The sequence below is a fragment of the Neomonachus schauinslandi genome, chromosome 1, assembly GCF_002201575.2.
Source record: "Neomonachus schauinslandi chromosome 1, ASM220157v2, whole genome shotgun sequence".
NCBI classification, from domain to species: Eukaryota; Metazoa; Chordata; class Mammalia; order Carnivora; family Phocidae; genus Neomonachus; species Neomonachus schauinslandi.
Window position 1 is genome coordinate 119,938,691 of NC_058403.1, and position 22,031 is coordinate 119,960,721.

Genomic DNA, 22,031 nt, shown 5'->3' on the forward strand with positions numbered 1-22,031 from the left:
AGCCCTAACCAGCGTGGAGTGCACATGTAATAGGAACATGAAACAAACCTTTATTGTTTTAAGCTCTTGAGATTTGGGAATTGTTATGTACCTCATCTGGACTCTCCCGACTGATAAAACTCAAGGTCACTCAGTTCGGAAGTCTTGCTAGTCGGCTTTGACTCCATGTTTATGTGGCTTGTTACCAAGCCAATGCCAGGTGGACGTCCCTGGACCTATAGGGGCCCATAAGCAAGGTCAGGGCTCGAGCCGTAGATTTGGTGTCATCGGTACAGTGTGGTAGGGCGGAGAGAGAGAGGCACAGGGATTTGGTCTGCGGGCTTTAGTGTGAGGCTTACTTCCCTTGTGTTCTTTCTCTCCGGAGGGTTTGCGGTCGGCTGCACATGTCCTGCTGCTAAGTAGGACAGCTCTCCTGCCTGCCAGGTCTGGTGGTTTGGAGACTTTGGCTTGAGTTTGTTGACAGCTGCACACTCATAACATCGCTAAAAACTTCATAAACTCTGAAGCCTGGAAATAGCCCAAGTGATTTGAGGTTTTGCTCACTTGTAAATGTTTGAGTATTGTGTCCACAAATTGCAATTTGAGTAACTCAATTTTGAGGCACAGCTGTTATTTGGAAAAGACCCATCTAGGAACGCAAACTCCTTACAAAATGATTGTACTTCGTTTTTGTCAAGTATCAGAAAACCATTAAACTGCCAAGCCATATGGCAAATGCCCACTCAAAGCTGAGTGCCACAGCACACCATAATGAATCCGTTTCGGGGGAAGGAGATAGGACAGAGTCTGGTTTTTGTGATCTACAGAAAAGCAGATTCACTGCTACACATTTCAGCCTTCTAGAGTCCTGAGTAAGGACTTTTCCTCCCGTGAAAAATTCATATAAAAGATTAAGTTCTGATAGATTTTTTTTTCCTTAGGTGTATTTTCCCTTTCAAACAATATCCATTTGAGTTTCTGCATATAAAATAGGTTTAACTGGGGCAGTAGAAACTTGTAAAAGTTTACACACTTTTTCATTTCTTTATACACTAGTTCAATAAACATTCATTAGGTATCAGAATTAGGTTTGACTGCATGTAACAGAAAAATAGAAAATAATGGTGACTTAGATTATTTCTCCCCCAGGAAAAAGAAGCCTGAACGAGGCAGTCTGGGGCTGATATGGCAGCTTCAGGGTCATTAAGATCCTGGCTTTTTCTTGCCTTATTCTCTGTCAAACTGGGAGTTGGTCCAGTATAGCTACCATACTCCAGCCATCACATTCTAGACAGGAGTGCAGCAGAGAAGGGCAGGCCTTTCCCATTTCAAGAAGGTTCTGGAAGTATCGCGCAGCACTTCTGTTCAAAGATCTTTGGCCAGACCTTAGGCACGTGGATGGCCTTCCCCTGCTGCAGAGACTGGGGAATGTAGTAACCTGCCAGCGAAAGACAGAGACTCTGTTACTACAGAGAAAGGCAGAAATGGATATTGGGAGGTTCCCAGCACTCAGTCCCACCTGGGGTCCTAGTGGTTTGTTCTTGCTGCCAGACTGTACCCTTCTGGAGCACAGGGGCCAGGTTTTCTTTAGCCCTGTACGTCTAAGGCAATAGCGCAGTTGCTGGTAGGTTGTGATTTTAATTATCTGCTACTCGGCACTCCTCACAGGAGACGCCAGGCACTTCTCACCGTCTCCCCCGCCTCTTCTACCTTCTTTGTTCCACAGTGGCAAGTCAGCTGTGATCTGGAGCATATTTATTTGGCATCAGATGTTATTTCTACCAGCATGACATTACACTACCTGTTTCTCGCGATCAAGTCTTAACTGCAGGGACAAGTGATGCTCAGAGCTGAGTTGTTAGAGGTGGAGCGAGGTGGAAGACTAGAGCGGTGGTGGGTGGGTGTGGCCTTCCCTTGGGAGCGCCCTGCTGTGGGAACATCTCCCAGGCCAGGCTGGTCTGCAAGGAGATGCCTACCAGGCAGCTGGGTGCTGAAATGGCCCTAAGGGCTGTCAGGTTTTGATCATGGGGGACTGCAAAAACAGTGAACAAGCAGGTGGAGGTGGGGATGGTGAGTTCTGCTTTAAGCATAATGAAAGGAAAGAGGAGCTAATATTTCTGGAGAACCCCCTATGGGCCAAGTACCGTGCTAGGTGGGTCAACTCCGGTAACCCTCATGACAGCCCTAGGAGGTTTGTGATGTATCTCCATCTTCCATGTGGCTCACTGAGGCTCAGAGAAGTTGATTGGGCTCTTGACCAGAATGCAGGCACAGACCCTTTCCTTCCAGGCAGCTTTAAAGAATCAGCACTGATGTGTGTAAAGTAGGGCCTAGCCTTGCACTCAGCAAACCCAGGAGCTGTGACTCCCTTGCACTTTCCCGCACCAATCGGAATGCATTCCATCTCCTGAGTGTGTGGCTGCAAGGGACCTCATTCCACTCCTCTTTCCTCCTTCAAATCTTTTGAAAGTTTGCAAAACTGAAGAGCCAGGCTGCCTGCTTTCCTGGGAGTCTCATAATTAGGATGAGTGCTTAATTGGCATGTTTGTTTCCGTGGAGAGGTGGCTGGCAGAGGATCCTCACACTGACAAAGAAGGCTCGCTCTGCTTTTGTTCCTAGCAGCACCGTGTGCCCATAGCAACAGCGGGTGAATCCAACAAAGTTGAAAAGAAAAAGTGCCCAGAGTTTGCGTGAAGGTTGATTGCCCTGGAGAAGTTGACATACTCGTGCAGATGGAAATGATTTCCCTAGGTCCTGAAAAATGTGCTCATCAACCCCAGAAATACAAACCACATCTCTTGTTTTCTTTAAGATGAGGAGTCTGGTCAAGAGGTCTGTGTAGTGAAAGATGTTTGGAGAATCCATTTCCATTCTGCCTGAAGCCATCTGCTTTATGTCTATAATAAACAAGGATGTTTTCAGCCACTTTCCTGGGCCAGGTCCTGTTAGAGGCGCTCACCGCAGGGAAAGGTAAATTGACTGCCTCCCAAGCGATGAGCATTAGCACATTACATCTGCAGTGACGGCACTTAACCTTCCAGGCTCGCCTTTCCTTTCTGTGTCTCTGCGACGGCCTGTGACAAATGGGCCGAAGGGTGCACACTTAGTTAGAATCTGGTGCATGCGGGGCATTGGCCAGCATCACATTACCCAGTGACTGAAGTGAAATGTAGGCAGCAGGAAATGCCGTCCTCGGGGAAGTTGGGGAAATGCCTGCCCTTCCCCAGCCAGTGGGGTCCTGGCAGTAGCCGCCTTGGGTGCTATTTCTGAAACAGAAATATGAGTAAGTTACACCCCCGTGTAAAATCCTTCAGAGGTTCCTCATTGGCCGTGGAATAAAATCAAGTCTCCAGAGACCCCCTAGGGGCTGCAGGATCCTGACACCGTCTGCAGCCTGGATCCTGAGTCACCCACACACAGCCACATCGATGTGCTTTTAGCCTATCACCCCCCCTTGTGGTGGTTTCTGGGCCTTTACCACACGGCTCCCTCTGCCCGACACACCCTTCAGTACCCTCATCACTGGCTCAGTTCCTTCACCTTTCCTGCCCTGGCTTGAGGTCACTGTAGAGAGCCTGCCCCCACATAGGTGAGTGTACTTGTTTCCTATGGCTGCTAGGACAAATTGCCATGAATTACTAGTTGAAAACAACATTATTTTATTTTCTCCCGTTCTAGTAGTCAGAAGTCTAAAACCAAGGAGTCAGCAGGGCCGCATTCCCTCTGAAGGCTCTAGGGGAGAATCTGTTTCCTCTTGCCACTTCCAGCTCCTGGAGGCCACTTGCCCAGCTTGGTTCACAGCCCCATCCTCTGTCAAAGTCAGCAGCGCGGCATCTTCCCTCCTGATGGTCACTTGGGCCCTTCCATCTTTCCGTATCTGACCCCCCCTTTCTTCTCCCTTTTTGGACCCTCACGATAAAACTGGGTCCACCTGGATAATCCAGGCTAACCTCCCCACGTCAGGATCCCGAATTTATTCACATCTGCAGAGCCTCTGCCTGTCAGAGCAGGCAGCTGGTAACCTCCAGCTCTCCAGAGCAGAGGGATGCCCTTGGCGTCAGTGGGCAGGAAGTCGGCATTTCCCTGCTGATGGGATCCTGCCACGGACGATGGCGCACCGGGGCAGGGCTGTCTTGTTTGATGTCAGTCTGAAGTGGCGTGGGGTCTTGGCAAGGGGTCTGAAGTGCCTCTTGGAAGCCAGAAAGGTCAGTTTATATCTGTGGAAGGCCCAGTCCATGACTGTTTGGGACAGAACCAAAGAGATGAGGTAGCTATCTGGAAAGGACGATGCTCAGCTGGAGACCGTCACTCATTCTTTCATTCGTCCTCCACATTTCCTGAGCACCTGTGTGCCCGGCACAGTGCAGGAGCTGAGGGCACTGACGTGAATGAGAAACCACCCCATAGGAGTTCACCTTCTGCTTGGGGAAGAGCATCATGGGAGCAAAGCAGTGGCAGCTCTGTGGCGGCTGAAGTAGAAAGTGATAAAACGGGTCCCGGGTACATGGAGCTCGGTGGGGGAGGGGGCATTGGGTAAACACCAAGGAGAAAACCTTGAAGGCGGGGGTGAGGAGGGTGTTTTGGGTAGCCGGAACAGCATTTGCAGAAGCCAGGAGAAGGGAAGCAGTGCGTTGCCTTTGAAGAGCGGGGTGACATGCTGTCGGGGTGGCTGTGAAGCGGAAGGCGGTATATATCTGGAGAGGGGCTGGGGCCCCAGGTGGAATCTGTTTGCCTTGTCTCTCCAGTTTAATGAGAAATTCCAAGAAGGTCACGTATGCCTCCTTCTCAGCTTGTTAAGTCCTTCAGCAGCAATTATTGCTCTGTGGCCCCCCATTAAATGCTTGTTGATGAGAAGCCTTTCCCAACAGCCACAGTCTCCCGCACTTGCTTCGTCTCACTAGATAGGACTAGATGGCAGGGCAGATGAGTCACTTTTATGGCATGCATCTGCCCTCGTGTCTGATGAGACCTGCACTCAAATCAGAGCCTGGTTTATTCACCCGGTGGCCCCTGGAGTGAGTCCATTCTAAGGCTGTCACTGTATTTCTCTGGGTTTGGGCTTGGGGGGGTGTTTAGTTGAGGCAAGTTAGGGTATACAAGTGAGGCAGGAGCACCAGCTTCGTTCCTGAGCCTGGGAACGGGCACTCACTGCCTCTTCCTGCCCCAGCTGCGGCCGCGACAGGCTCAGTCACTCTGGAGCAGGGTGGCTCAGTGGGCTCCTGGCAAGGAACGAAAAGACAGACACATTAAATGTCAGTTATGCTTCTCCCCGACATCGCCCTTCATTGCTGTTGATGCCTCCATTCAAACAAATGATCTAATTTACAGTTTCTGGGGAACTTTAGAAAAAAAGAATCAAAACCCCAGGTTACCTGAGATGCTGCAGTTACATGTCTTAACGGCTCAAAAAAAAACTATTTTGTCAAAACGAAATCACAACTATTAAGCAGCCTTTCAAAGTTCTAACAACAGCCGGCCTCATCAGATAACTCATCACAAGGCTGCTCTTGTGAGTAGCTAAGCACACTCTGCAGATAATATCTCATTAAACCAGCCAGCCTTCCCGGGAAAAAGCTAGCAGCAGTAGCTTGCAGACCGCTTTCTTCTCTCGCAGTCGGGGGTGTTCCTGCTGCCTTAAAGGAAGCTTGAAGAAACCATAGCCTGGCTAGATTGAGAGTTGTTTTTTTTTTTTTTTTTTTATCTGCATGCTATACCTCGGAATACATCCAGAACAACTTCTCGACCTTAGGAAGTGCATTAGGCCTTCCCCCTGCCAGGACACAGGTCCCCTCTGCAGCTAGCCGCCACCCTTTTCAATCTTCACTGAGCCCCATTCTGGGCCAGGCGCTGTGCTTAAAGCTGGGAGCCAGAGATGAAGGAAACACCACTCCTGTCCTGTCATCTGGTGGGTGGGAAAGGCACAAGAGCAGGTTTTTCCAATAGAATGTTGTCTATGGTTTACTGAAGGTAGGTCATAGATCAGCTGACCCAAGCTAGCTGTCAGAAAAGCCAGCCCGGCAGCCAGTTCCGTGGCAGTTGTATCCCCAACTCTGTGGCAGATGCTGTGCATTCACTAATCCTATTTCCAATTCCCTTTTCCTTGCTGCTTCCCACTGGGGAGGCTGTACAGCTAAATACTTGCTTTTCCAGCCTCTCTGGCAGCTAGAGGGGCCATGTGATCTAGTTCTGGCCAATAAGAAGCAAAATCTACAGGGTGGTTCTGAAAAAGCTCTTCTGTTTTTGATTAAGAGAGACAACCAGTCTAATGTAGCTCTTTGCTCCTTTTTGCCTTGATCATATTCATGATGGCTATAGCCACAGCAGCAATCTTGTGGCCATGAGGGAAAAGCTGAGAGATTTGCAGGTCCTTGTTGAGCCAGTGACCTACCAGCTGCCTCCTTAGACTTCTTGTCATGTGAGAAACAAATAACCTCTGTGTATTTAAGCCACTAAAGTTTTAGGCTTCTGGGACTTGTAGCCAAAGGCATCTCTAACTGATTCAGTCAAGAAATAATGATTGAAGTCACAAATAATGTGATCACCTGAGTTAAATCTTAACAGATTGGGGCATGCCGGGGGTATTCCAGTTGGAGGAAACTGAAATAACATATACAAAAGCTTGAAGCCAGAAGCCATAGGAGCTCACAAAGAAGCCACAGACAAGAACTCCACTGTTGCTGAAGTTTGAGTCAGGCAGTGGTTGGATATAAGTCCCAGCATTTGCAGCAATTGAGTACAAGTCCCAGCAGCCTAACTTCGGTGGCTTCAACAAATAGAGGGTATTTGTTTCTTGCGTGACAAAGTCTATAAGTAGGCAGCTACATTGGATCTGGAGAAGCAGACAACAAAGACCAGATTACAATAGTTTCCTTGGATACAAAGAGAGTTCCAGGTTCCAGTGACCAAGAACTCTCCATGTTACCCCGGCAACTGCAGAATTACAGCCAAAGCCACCATAGCAAGAATGAAAGGAAAGAAGTGAATGCATTTTTCCTGTTGGTCACTGTATTAGTTACCTCTTGCTACTTAACAAATTAACCCAAAATTTAGCAGGTGGGGTGGGAATATAGAAGTAGCTTAGGTGGGTCTTCTGGCTTAGAGTCTCTCACAAGGCTGCAGTCAAGATGTTCACGGGCCTGCAGTCTCATCTGAAGACTTGACTGGGGAATGACCCACTTCCACATTCACTAACGTGCTTGCTGACAGGATTTAATTCTTCACGGGCTCTTGGCTCCAGAGGTCCCCTTCAGTTCCTTGCCCCAGGGGTCTCCCCGTGAGGCAACTCACAACAGGACAGCTGGCTTCATCAGAGTGAGAAAGCGAGAGAGCAAGAGGGAAGCCAGAGACTTTTTGTAACCTCTCTGAAGTGAAATCCCACTCTTTTGCTGTATTCTGTTTAGTAGAAGCAAGTTACTAGGCCCAGCCCTCACTCAAGGGGAGGGACTGCAGGTGAGTACTAGGAGGTGAGGATCACTGGGAACCACCTCCTCTCTCCTCCTCCTCCTCCTCCCTTGTCCTGGTCAGCAGCTGCAGCACCTATTTAATTATTGGCATGATCATCACCACAGCCCCAGCAGTTCATTAAATGCTTCTTGTACATCAGACTGCTCATACATAGCTCATTTAGCCTCTCAACAACCCAGTAAGAGGAAGTAATATTATCCCCATCTTGCATATGAGGAAATTGCAGCTCAGAGAGGAACTGTGATTTGCCCTACATCACACAGCCAGTGAAAGGTAAAACTAGGAGTCAAACCAAAGCCTAACTCCAGTGGAGCCCGACACTCCAGGAGGCAGCATCTTGGAGGCAGGAGAGCCATGTCTGCCAGTGTGCCCTGGAGCCCAGGCTGTGTTCTGCTTTCCTTCAACCTCACCCTGGCCCTGAAATCCCCAGATGGTGGAGACAGGAGGGTGGGCGGAACCCTCAAAATGCTTCAGGCCTAGATAAAGGACAATAGGTAAAAGCAGAAAAGATCTGGGGTACCTGGGTGGCTCAGCCATTAAGCGTCTGCCCTTGGCTCAGGTCATGATCCCAGGGTCCTGGGATCCAGCCCCGCATCAGGCTCCCTGCTCCGCGGGAAGCCTTCTTCTCCCTCTCCCTCTCCCACTCCCTGCTTATGTTCCCTCTCTCATTGTCTCTCTCTCTGTCAAATAAATAAATAAAATCTTAAAAAAAAAAAAGAAAAGATCTGTAGATTACTCATCCTGGAACAATTTTAATTTCCTGATTTTAATCATTGCTCTGCAGTTATATAAGAAAATGCCTTTGTTCTTAGAAGACATACTGAAGTATTTAGAGGTAAAGAGGTATTACCTCTACAACTTACTCTTAAACATTTTAGAAAAAAAATTATAGGTACAAACCTGTGTGTGTTGTGTAGAGAAAGAGAGAACGAGTGTTAAAGCAAATGTGGTAAGATGTTAACATTTGGGGAATGTGGGTAAAGGGTGTATAGGCATTGTTTGTTCAAATTTTGCAACTCTACTTGAAAATCTGAAAGTATTTTTAAATAAGTTTTTTAAGAAGTACCGGTCTACTCTGGGACCTAGTGAGCTTCACTTGGACTATCAGAAATGACATATAGGGGTCTTAACCCCCTTTTGATTCCAAGGTGACCCATCAGAGCCCAGGGAGGGTATAGAGCTTACAAGAAGAACATGGTCTCTGAATCAGGCTGTCTGGGTTCCAGTCGTGCAGCTTCTAAGGTCCCTGAGCTGGATAGGTGACCACTCAGGGTTGTGGAAAGGATTTGAGGAGACAAGGGGGATACCGTGACATAGTGTTGAGCACAGGTCCTGGCCCATGGTAAACCCTCCAAAAATGTTATTACTGCCCCCTCAGTCACCTTACAAATGAGAAGTAATAGCCTCTGTATGCTTTAGGGATGCTGATCTGGACTGTTTGTCTTGTGCCAACTCTCTAACATCAGTTTTTGTCCCCACGAAGGCAGGGTGGCCACTGCCGCAGGTGTGGATGTGCCTGACAAGATGAAGAGCCAAATCCCAGTGGTGCTCCTGGCCTGTGGCTCCTTCAATCCGATCACCAACATGCACCTGCGCTTGTTTGAGGTGGCCAGAGATCACCTACATCAAACAGGTCAGTCAGGGGTGCCAGGCGCAATGGACAGATGGATGGATTGGGCCTTGTGGGGTTCTCCTGGTTGTTGTCATCATCACCATTATTAAAACTGCTCAGTTTACGAATTCACAGAGTAACTGGTGGCATGCATTCCTCCATCATGTTCGGAGAGCTAACACCCCTTAGCCCTGTGACATGTGGACAAGTCCTATCCCTGGCCATAAAGTCGAAGATTTCTCAGGCTCCACCATCCCCTGCCACGTGTTGCCCATGAAGGTTAAAAAGACCCTGGGCACTTTCTAGAAGCTGTGTCTCAGGGCATTCTTCCTGATGCTCCCAGGAAGCATTTACCTGCACAGCCAGATGAATAGGTAGCATGTGCCTTGTTACTCTTGTGCATGTGCATGAGAGTTCTTGCTGCTCTTCAGTGGGTAAGCAAACATGCTATAATGGGAATTTGGACATTTTCTCCTTTGAATAGATCTTAGACAATTACAAATTAACAATCTTGCATATAGGGCATTTCCAGTACAGATGGCATGGCTTTGCCGGAAATATTTAATCAGCTGGGAATATTTAATCTGGAAATGTTCCCTCTCTTTGACTTTCTCTTTCATTATTAGAGAGTAAAATGGCATTTGGAATCTGCATAATTATTTCTAAAGAATGTAAGTCATTTATATGTTGATGTCAGATATATATGAAAGTATTTATGTATTTATGTATACCTAAAGTATTCATATATGTATTTCGTATTTTTGTATTCAAAAATATTTGCCTTTAAGGGCATTGTTTTTAAGCCAGAACCAATTCCTATTTATTTTTAATGTAGAGAAAGAGTATTCGAGTAACATGCAAATAATTTCTTCGAAGAAATTATGTACAAATGTTAGTTTATTTTAAAGGAAATGTCTTTGTACCACAAACTTTTTTTATTTGAAAGATGAAAGTGAGGGGGCCTGGGTGGCTCGGTCGGTTAAGCATCTGACCCTTGATTTAGGCTCAGATCATGTTCTCATGGGTTGTGGGATCAAGCCCCACATAGGGCTCTACGCTTAGTGGTGGGAAGTCTGCTTGGGATTCTCTCTCTCCCTCTGCTTCTCCCCTCACTTCTGCGCATGCTCTCTCTCAAATAAATGTCTTTAAAAAAAAAAAAAGGTGAAAGTGGGTATCTATCCTTAGTAAATATATAGCTTTTACAAAGGAATGAAAAATCCAAACAATCCAGTGAACATTAGTAGCAGTATACCAAAGGAGAAATATAAGTGACCAATAAACTTGGGAAAAGATGCTCAATGTAGGGGCGCCTGGGTGGTTCAGTTGTTAAGCGTCTGCCTTCAGCTCAGGTCATGATCCCAGGGCCCTGGGATCGAGCCCCAAATCAGGCTCTCTGCTTGGCGGGAATCCTGCTTCTCCCCCTGTCTCACTCCCCCTGCTTGTGTTCCCTCTCTCACTATTTCTCTCTCTGTCAAATAAGTAAAATCCTAAAAAAAAAAAAAAAAAAAAGATGCTCAATGTCACTGATAATCAGTGAAAATACAAATAAAAACATGGTCAACACCACAAGGTTATAAGCATCATGAGGGCAGCTACTGCGGCTGCTTGAACACAGAATTGCTACCATCCATCACCAGGCTTAAAGTCAGTGCTCAATAAATACCTGTTATAGTAGAAGATAGCTTTAGCCTGTGCAATTGGCAAAGATTAAAGACTGACAAAATTTGGTGGCGACAGGATAGGGAGGGAAACAGACACTCTCATCTATTGGTAGTGATAGGATAAATGATGAAACATTTTTGGAGGGCAATTTGGTGTTCTGTGGCAAAAAATTTAAAGTCTGTATTCATACCCATAATGAGGAGAAAAATCAATCGATTGAAACTGAAACAATTCACACAGATGTGAGAATTAGCAGATGACATTAAAACAGTTACTATAATTATATGCCATACGCTCAGAAGTAGAGACCTGGAAAATATAAAAAGGGCTCAAAACAAATATTAAGAGATGAAAACTACAATTCGTGGGAGGAAAAATACACCGGAAAGGATTAACAGATTAGATGTTGCAGAAGAAAAGGTTAGTGAACTTAAAGATAGAACAGTGGAAATGATCTAAAATGAAACACAGAGGGAAAAAATGGAATTCTAAAAAGAAAGAATATCAATGAGATTTCAGGTAACTTAAAAGAATCTTGATATACTTGTAATCCTAGAAGGAAAAAACAGAGGAAGAACAGGAAAAAATATTTGAAGAAATAATAGAAAAATTTCCAAATTTGATGAAAACAGATTTTATCAAGTAGCTCAACAAATTCCAAACACAAGAAACATGAAGGAAACAACACCAGGGTATGTGATAATAAAATTTCTCAAAACCAGTAATAAAAAAATCTTAGAAGCAGCCACAGAAGAACAAAAATAAAGAGGACAGCAGATTTCCCATTATTGAATTCAGCAAAGGGGAATTTAGTGGAACAACATCTTTAAAGTACTGAAAGAAAAAAAACTGTCAACCTAGGATTCTATATCTAGCAAAAATATATCTTTCAGAAACAAAGGCCAAAAAAAAAAAAAATTTTTTTTTCAACTATACAAAAGCTAAAAGATTTCACCATCAGACTTTCACTACTGGAATGCTAAAGGCATTCCCTCAGGCAGAAGGAAATGATGCCAAATGGAAATATGGATCTACACAAAGGAATACAGGGCACTGATAACCACATGGGCAATTACATAAGTTTTTTTCTTATTATTTAAACTTCTTTAAAAGATAATTGACTGTTTAAACAAAAATAATAGGAATATACTGTGGGGTTTATGACATGTAGAAGTAAAATATATGACAAGTATATAAGACATAAAACATATGACAATATCATAAAGACAGGGAGGGGAAAAATGGAAGAAGACTATTGTAAGATTCTTATACATGAAGTAGTATAATATCACCTAAAGGTAGATTGTGACAAGTTAAAGATTTTATATATATATATATAAACCCTAATACAGCCACTAAAAACAAAAAAAACAGCTAATAAGCATGCGAAGAAGATAAAATAGAATCAGAATATACTCAGTTAATTTAAAAGAAGAAAGGAAAAGAGGAAAGGGGACCAAAGGATAGATGGGGCAAATAGAAAGCAAATAACAAGATGACAGACTTAAATCTAACCATATCAATAATCACAAAATATAAGTACAGTTGACCCTTGAACAACACAGATTTGAACCGTACAGGGCCCCTTATACACAGATTTTTTTTTTTTTTTGATGAATACAGTACAATTCTGTAAATGTATTTTCTCTTCCTTATGATTTTCTTCATAACATTTTCTTTTCTCTAGCTTGCTTTGTTGTAAATATGGTATATAATACATACAACATATGTGTTGATGAACTTTTTATGTTATCAGTAAGGCTTCTGGTCAGCAGTAGAGTATTAGTTAAGTTTGGGGGAAGTCAAAAGTTACATGTGGATTTTCAACTGCGTGGGAGGTTGGCGCCCCTAAGGGTCAGTTGTAGTCTAACAACTCCTACTAAAGGGCAGACACCGTCAGATTGGATAAACTAAGCAACACCCAACTACAATTATATGATGCCTACAAGAAACACAGTAAAATATAAAGACACAAATAGGTTCAAAGTAAAAGAATGGAAAACTACTCCATTCTAACACTAATTAAAAGAAAACTGAAGGGCGCCTGGGTGGCTCAGATGGTTGAGCGTCTGCCTTTGGCTCAGGTCATGATCCCGGGGTTCTGGGATCGAGTCCCACATCGGGCTCCCTGCTCCTTGGGAGCCTGCTTCTCCCTCTGCCTCTCTCTCTCTCTCTCATGAATAAATAAATAAAATCTTTAAAAAAAAAAAGAAAAGAAAACTGAAATGGCTATAGTAATATCAGAGAAAAGAGATTTCGGATGAAAGAATATTACCAGGGATAAAGAAAGTCATTTCATAATTATAAAGAAGCCAATTCTCTAAGAGGAAATAATAATCCTAATTTTTTTTTACTTAATAACACAGAACTGCAAGAAAAATTGATAAATCTGCAATTACAGTCAGATATTTCAATTCTCACTAATTGATAGAATAAGTACACAGAAAATAATTAAGGATGTAGAAAACTTAAACTACACTATCAACCAATTCGACCTAGTTGACATTTAAAGATAACACTCAACCAAACATCAGCAGAACACATGTTCCTTTCAAGGACACAGAGAAATTTACCAAGATAGACCATATTCTGGGCCATAAAAGAAATCTCAATAAAAGTGAAAGGATTGAAATCCTACAAAGTACATTCTGCAACCACAATAGAATTAAATGACAAATCACTAACAGAAAGATCTCTGGAAGATCCCCAAATATGAAAATGAAATAACACACTTCTAAAAACCCCTGGGTCACAAAAGAAATCCAAATGGAAACTAGAAAACATTTTGAGCTGAATGGAGATGAAAACAATATATCAAAAATTTTGGGATGTCACTAAAGCAGTACTTAGGGGAATTTTATAGCACTAAATACCATATTAGGGAAAAAAGAAAGAAAGAAAGAAAGGTCTCAAATCAATGACTTCAGCTCCTACCTTAAGAAATTAGGGATAGAGGAGCAAACACAAAGCAAGCATAAGGAAGGAAACAAGATCAGAGCAGATATCAATGAAATAGAAAACAAAGGTATTAGAGAAAATTAATAAACCAATACCTGTTTCTTTGAGAATATCAACAAAATTGAGACACCTCTAGACAAATTATCAAGGGGGGGGAAAAGAGGAAAGACACAAACTACCATCATCAGGAATGAGAGAGGTGATACAACTATAGATTCTGATATGAAAAAGATAAGGGAATATTATAAATAACTTTATGCCTATAAATTTGACAACCTAATTAGAATAGACAAATCCCTTGAAAGGCTCATTCAAGCTCATTCAAGGATAGATTTTTTTAAAGAAAGTAACCTGAATAGCTCAATATCAATTAAAGAAATTTCATTTGTAGCTTAAAAACCATCCCATAGAGGATTCTGGGAAGATGGCAGACTAGGAAACACCAGCAATCTGTCTCCCCACCTAAACAGCAATTGCACTGACAGAATCTGTCTGATGTAACTATTTTGGAACTCTGGAGTCTGTTGAAGGCTTGCAACTTCTAGGGGAGGACTTGGACAGGTAAATTGCAGCTAACTTCAATCAGTTTCAGTGCTCAGCACAGTAACAGCTACCCATCCTCCGCCCCCACATAGCAGGCAGCTATGCACATATTCCTGAAACAGCCTGCACACAGCCTGTGGGAGCCAAGGTTAGCAAATAGGACCCTGTCCCCCAAATATCAGGGGTCTGTGCTCTGATCTCTTGTTGTACTTCCCCAGCCCCTAGTAGTTGTTGCAAACCTCTCCCCCTCTGATTGAAGAGATTAGAGATTTCCAGGGGATTTAAGGGACCAGTGCCTTCTCCCTTTCCCCTCATTTTTCTTTTTCCCTTTGGGAACCAGACATTAAAAACAACTGCATGTACAGGAAAAATATTTAGAAAATGACCACACATGCCCAGGGAAAGACTGAGAGATGACACCTCAGGCCAAGTTTATGTCTCAGGCTGATCCTCAGCACAGAGACAACTTAAAACAATTAAAAAACAAAACAATAAACAATAACAGTAACAAAAAGAACAAACCCTGGAGAAGGAAGAGAATCTGACTTACAGAGTTACCACATGATTAGATTCAAATGCCCAGTTGTCTACAAAACGATCACAAGACATACAAAGAAACAGGAAAGTATGGCCCCCTCAAAGGAAAAAGATAAAACAGAAACTGTCCATGAAAGAGACCTGAGGGCAGATATACTAGACAAAGACTTTAAAGCAGCTGCCTTAAAGATGCTCAGAGAACTGAAGGAGGATGTAGAGGAAAGTCAAGAAACCACGTCTGAACAAAATGGAAATATCAACAAAGAGAAGACCTAAAAGGGACTAAAAAGATAAGCTAGAGCTGAAAATGACAATAACTGAAATTAAAAATTCACAAGAAAGATTAAAAGATTTGAGCAGACAGAACAAAGAATCAGCAAACTTAAAGGTAGGATAATAGAAATTACCAATTCTGAGGAAAGAAACGAGGTTAACGAAAACCAAACAGAGCATAAGAAGCCAATGGGACACCATCCAGTACACCAACATAGGCATTGTGGAAATCGAGGAGAACAGGAATAAAGAAGTAGAGAGAATATTTGAAGAAATAATGGCTGAAAACCTTTCAAATTTGATGAAAGACGTAAATATAAACATCCAAGAAGCTCAGTGAATGCCAAGTAAAAGGAAATCAAAGAGATGCACACTGAGACACACTATAATCAAACTTGCAAAGGATAAACAGAGAATCTTGAGAGCAATGAGCAAATCATCACATACAAGGGATTCTTAATAAGATTTTCAGCAGATTTCTCATCAGAAACCGTGGAGGCCAAAAGGCAGTGGACTGATATATTCAGTGCTAAAAGAAAAAATTTGACAACCAAGAATTCTATATCTGGCAAAACTGCCCGTCAAAAGTCAGGGAGAGGGTTGAGTATTGTGGGACAGATCAGATGGGTCATAACAATAACTGAGCTAGACACCAACAACCTCTATAAGGAGCAGTAGGTTCAACTCCTGGCAGAGATGTGTATCCTTACTGATGAAAATGACAATACAGTTGGGGCTGAGACCAAAAAGAATTGTCACCGGAATGAAAGGATTATTGCATTGAGTTTTTATGATCTTCTTATTCAACACTGAAAATGAGCTCATGCTACAACAGAGATCAGATGCTCAAATGCTAAAATTATCTTTCCAGGTGGTTTTACCAATACTTGTTGTAGTCGTCCATTAAGTAATACAGGAGAGCTAGAAGAAAATGATGCCAATTGGAGTAAGAAGAGCAGCACACAGACATTTAAAGGCTGAATTAGAAATTCCCATGAAAGAGGTTCCTCCAGAAGAAATTATCTAACACAAATTCACCACAAGGCTCAATCAGATGGTATCTGGGGGACACATGAAATTGATTCATTTTGTTTGTGAGGAAGAACGTATTTTTGATTCCAGAGCCCAGTGGGATTAAGAGCTATTGTTATGTGTCCAAGGAAGAGCTAAAAGAACTTATGGTAAAGGCAGGAAGTGGTGAAATTAAGATAATTCCATGGTTTCAAATTATTGTGGAGTCTTTCCTCTTTAAATGGTGGGATAACTTAAATCATTTGAATCAGTTTTGTTGACCATGAGAAAATACATAGAATGTGAATGTGGAGATGAATGGTTAGTAAAATACTGAAAAATTTCTCTACTTAGTAAACTTAACATGATTTTTAAAAATTTGGTTCCCTAGGAACTCTCACTTGAAACATTGATACTTTACAACCAGTATTTGTGTGGAAAATACAACCAACTTCTTAATTTTCTATCACACACCTCATATGTGTGCATTGCTATTTGTAAAAGACATTTATGAGAGGTTATTGTAAAAAAAGAGAGAGAGGGGGCACCTGGGTGACTCAGTTGTTAAGCGTCTGCCTTCAGCTCAGGTCATGATCCCAGGATCCTGGGATGGAGCCCTGCCTCAGGCTCCTGGCTCAGTGGGAAGCCTGCTTCTCCCTCTCCCACTCCCCCTGCTTGTGTTCCCTCTCTCGCTGCTGTGTATCTCTCTGTCAAATAAATAAAATCTTTAAAAAAAAGAGAGAGAGAGAGAGCAGATTAACTTAATTTGACCTAAGCACATGGTCCTAACAAACTCAAACAAGTGAAGCTCTTCATTTTTGATACATTATGATAAACATTGTAAACACACTGTAGAGCAGTTTGCTCTTTGCCAAATGATTTATAAATCATTAAATCTTTATCACAGTCCAGAAAAAAAAAAGGGAGAAATGAAGACATTCCCAGGTAAACAAAAGCTGTGAAGGAGTTTGTTACCACTAGACCTACCTTGCAAGAAATGGTCAGGGAGTTCTGTAAGGTGAAATGAAAGGAAACTAGACAGTAACTTGAATCTGTATGGGGAATGGAAGATCTCAGTAAAGCTAAATACATGGGAAATTATAAAATCTAGTATTATTGTAACAGTGGTTTGTAGTTGCACTTTTTGGTTCCTAAACATTTTAAGAGATCGTAAATTTTTAAGTTTGAAGAAAAAAATTTTGTCTAAAAGCTAGTATTATTGTAACTGGTTTGTAATTCCAAGTCTTGTTTTCTGCATAATTTAAGAGACTAATGGATTTAAAAGAATTATAAGGGACGCTTGGGTGGCTCAGTCAGTTAAGCATCTGCCTTTGGCTCAGGTCATGATCCAGGGGTCCTGGGATCGGGCTTTGCATTGGGTTCCCTGCTGAGCAGGGAGACTGCTTCTCCCTCTATACCTCTCCCTGCTCATGTGCTCTCTTTGTCTCTCAAATAAATACATAAAATCTTAAAAAAAAAAGGAATTACAAGTTTATGTTTTTGAGCACACAGTGTATGAAGATGTTATTTTGTGGCATCAACAACAAAAGTGGTGGGGACAGAGGTTTAAAGAGCAGAGATCTTGTATGCCATTGAAGGTACACTGGTGTAAATACAAATGAAAGTGTTTCAACTTTTGGGTGTTAAATATAAGTCCCAAGGTAACCACAAAGAAAATAGCTATAGAATATACACAAAAGGAAATGAGAAGGAATTTAAACATTCCACTACAAAAAGAGCAACTGAACACAAAAGAAGACAATAATGAAAGAAATAAAGGTGGGGGAGCTATAAAGGCATATAGGAAACAAATAGCACTACCATAGAAATTCCTCCTTGTCAAGAATTACCTTAACTGTAAATGGATTAAACTCTCCAGTCAAACAACAGAGATTGGCAGATGGAAAAAAAACACATGATCCAACTATATGCTATGTACAAAAGACACTTTAGATCCATAGAGAAAAACAGATTGAAAATGAAAGGATGGAAAAAGATATTCCATGCAAATAATAACCAAAAGATAGCAGGGATGGTATACTAATATCAGACAAAATAGACTTTAAAACAAAAAGAGTTACAAGAGAAAAAGAAGGACACTATATAATAATAAAGGGACAACAGTCCAATAGGAAAATGTAACAATTGAAAATATTTATGCACCAAAATACATAAAGCAAACTTAAAGGAAGAAATTGATAGTAATACAATAATAGTAGGGGACTTTAACACCCCCACTTAAATCAATGGATAGATCATTCAAACAGAAAATCAGCAATGAAACAGTGGCTGTGAATGACACATTGGACCAGATGGATCTAACATATATTTAGAAAATTCCATCCTAAAACAATGGAATGAATACACATTCTTTTCAAGTGCACATGGAACATTCTCTAGAGGAGATCACATATTAGGCCACAAAACAAGTCTCAACAAATTCAAAAAGATTGAAAGCATATCATGCATCTCTTCTGACCACAACACTATGAAACTAGAAATCAACCACAAGGAAAAATCTGGAAAGAACACAAATACATAGAGGTGGAATAACCTGCTACTAAACAATGAATGGGTCAACCAAGAAATCAAAGAGGAAATCAATAAATACATGAAGACAAATGAAAATGAAAACACAGGGCCACCTGGGTGGCTCAGTCGGTTAAGCATTTGCCTTTGGCTCAGGTCATGATCCCAGGGTTCTGGGATTGATGCCCACGTCGGGGTCCCTGCTTGGTGGGGAGCCTACTTCTCCCTCTCCCTCTTCCTGCTGCTACCCCTGCTTGTGCTCACTCACTCTCTCACGCTCTCTCTCTCTGTCAAATAAATAAATAAAATCTTTTAAAAAAAATGAAAACACATGGTCCAAAATCTTGGAATGCAGAAAAGCTGTCTAATAGAGAAGATTACAGCAATACAGGCCTACCTCAAGAAGTAAGAAATATATCAAACAAGAAGCAAGAAAAATATCAAATAACCTAACCTTATACCTAAAGCACCTAGAAAACAAAAAGGCACCCGAAATCAGTGGAAGAAAGGAAAATATAGATTAGAGCAGAAATAAGTAAAATAGAAACTAAAAAAAAAAGGACTCAAAACAAAATTAGAAATGAAAGAGAAATAACAACAGCACAGAAATACAAAAGTGTTTGTCTCTTATAAGAGAATATTATGAAAAATTATATGCCAACAAATTGGACAACCTAGAAGAAATGGATAAATTTCTAGAAACAACCTCCAAAAACTGAATCAGGAAAAAATAGAAAATTTGCACAGACCAATTACTAGCAATGAAATTGAATCTGTAATCAAAAAAGTGCAACAAGTCCAGGACCAGATGGCTTCACAGGTGAATTCCACCAAACATTTAAAGAAGAGTTAATAACTACTTTTCTCAAACTATTCCAAAAAAATAGAAGAGGAAGGAAAACTTCCAAATTCATTCTATGAGGCCAGCATTACCCTGATCCCAAAACTAGATAAAGGTACTACCAAAAAAGGAAATTACAGGTCAGTATTTCTGATGAGCATAGATGCAAAAATCCTCCACAAAATACTGGCAAACCAAATTCAACAATACATTTAAAAAAATCATTCACTGTGATTAAGTGGAATTTATTCCTGGGTTGCAAAACTAGTTCAATATTCACAAATCAATCAATGTGATACGTCACATCAACAAGAGAAAGGATAAAAACCATATTTCATTGGATGCAGAAAAAGCATCACAATATCCATTCATGATAAAAACCCTCAACAGAAGAGGTTTAGAGGGAACATACCTCAGCATAATAAAGGCCATATGTGAAAAACCCACAGTTAACATCATACTCAGTGGTGAAAAACTGAGAGCTTTTCCCCTAGGATCAAGAACAAGACAGGAATGTCCACTGTCACCACTTTTATTCAGCATGGTACTATAAGTCTTAGCCACAGCAATCAGACAACAAAAAGAAATAAAAGGCATCCAAATTGGTAAGGAAGAAGTAGAACTCTCACTATTGGCAGGTAAGATGATACCATATATTGAAAACCTTAAAGACTCCTCCAAAAAACTACTAGAACTGATAAATGAATTCAGTAAGTTTGCAGGATACAAGATCAATATACAGAAATCTGTTGCATTTCTATACGCCAATAATGAAGCAGCAGAAAGAGATATTAAGAAAACAGTCCTATTTACAGTTGCACCAAAAATAATAAAATACATAGGAATAAACTTAGCCAAGGATGTGAAAGACCTGTACACTCTGAAAATTTATAAAACATTTCATAAAAGAAATTGAAGATGACACAAAAGATATTCCATGCTCAGGTTTAGGAAAACAAATATTGTTAAAAATGTCCATATTACCCAAAGCAATCTACACATTTAATGCAATCCCTATCAAAATACCAGTAGCATTTTTTACAGAACTAGAACGAACAAACCTAAAATTTGTATGAAACTACAGAAGATCCCGAACAGCCAAAGCAATCTTGAAAAAGAACAAAACTGGAGGTATCTAAATCCCAGATTTCAAGACATACTACAAAGCTGTAGTGATCAAAATAGTATGGTACTGGCACAAAAATAGACATGAAGGTCAATGGAACAGTATAGATATGCACCAAGAAATAAACCCACAGGGGCTCCTGGGTGGCTCAGTCATTAGGCATCTGCCTTCGGCTCCGGTCATGATCCCAGGGGACTGGGATTGAGTCCCGTATCAGGCTCCCTGCTCAGCAGGAAGTCTGCTTCTCCCTCTCCCACTCCCCCATGCTTGTGTTCCCTCTCTCGCTGTTTCTCTCTCTCTGTGTCAAATAAATAAATAAAATCTTTAAAAAAAAAAAAGAAAAGAAACCCACAATTATATGGTCAATTAATCTTCAACAAAGGAGGCAAAAATATGCAATGGGAAAAAGTTTTCAACAAATGTTGGGAGAACTGGATAGCTACATGCAAAAGAATAAAACCAGACCACTTTCTTACACCATACACAAAAAGAAATTAAAAATGGATTAAAGACCTAAATGTGAGACCTGAAACCATAAAAATCCTAGAAGAGAACACAGGCAATAATTTCTCTGACATTGGCCATAGCAACATTTTTCTACATATGTCTCCTACAGCAAGGTACTAGAAGTTGAGCCAGAGCAATTAGGCAAGAAAAAGAAACAAAACACATCCAAATTGAAAAGGAAAAAGTAAAATTATCTCTGTTTGCAAATGAAATGATCTTATATGTAGGAAACCCTAAAAATTACACACACACGCACAAAACTATTAATGAATTCAGCAACATAGCAGGATACAAAGTCAACAACACAAAATTCAGTTACATCTTTACAGTAACAATGAACAGTCTGAAAAGTAAATTACAAAAACAATTCCATTTATAATAGCATCAAAAAATTAAGATACTTTGGAATTACCTTAACCAAGGAGGTGAAAGACTTATACAATGAAAACTACAAAACAATTGCTGAAAGAAATTAGGAATAAGTGGAAACACATCCCATGCTTATGGATTGAGAAAAAGTTATTATTAAAAATAAGTTCAAGTTTTTAACTTACTGTTAAAAAGTCAATGCTACGCAAAGAAATCTACAGATTGAATGCAATCCCTACCGCCATCCTACTGGCATGTTTTGGAGAAATAGAAAATCCCATCCTAAAAGTCTTAAGAAGTCTCGAGAGACCCCAAATAACCAAAACAGCCTTTAAGAACAAAACTGGAGGGCTGATTTCAAACTTAACTACACCATACTACAATGCTACAATAATCAAAACAGTGTGGTCCTGGCATAAAGAGAGACATGTATAAAATAAAGAGCCCAGAAACAAACCCTGGCATACAGGATCAAATGATTGATTGATTGATTGATTGATTGATTGATTGATGTGACAGAGAGAGACACAGCGAGAGAGGAAACACAGGCAGGGGGAATGGGAGAGGGAGAAGCAGGCTTCCCGCTGAGCAGGGAGCCCGATGCGGGGCTCGATCCCAGG

The 22,031-nt window shown here is 41.3% G+C and overlaps 1 protein-coding gene across 2 annotated transcripts in view; it reads left to right on the plus strand.

The window, feature by feature from the left end:
* Window positions 1–8,967: 8,967 nt before the first annotated feature.
* NMNAT3 (nicotinamide nucleotide adenylyltransferase 3) overlaps window positions 8,968–22,031 on the plus strand; it is a 63,070-nt gene continuing 50,006 nt past the window's right edge. For both annotated transcript variants that reach the window (XM_021678742.2, XM_021678743.2), the window contains exon 1: window positions 8,968–9,076. In XM_021678742.2, coding sequence (XP_021534417.1) covers window positions 8,968–9,076 — 109 coding nt within the window. The remainder of the gene's footprint in view (window positions 9,077–22,031) is intronic.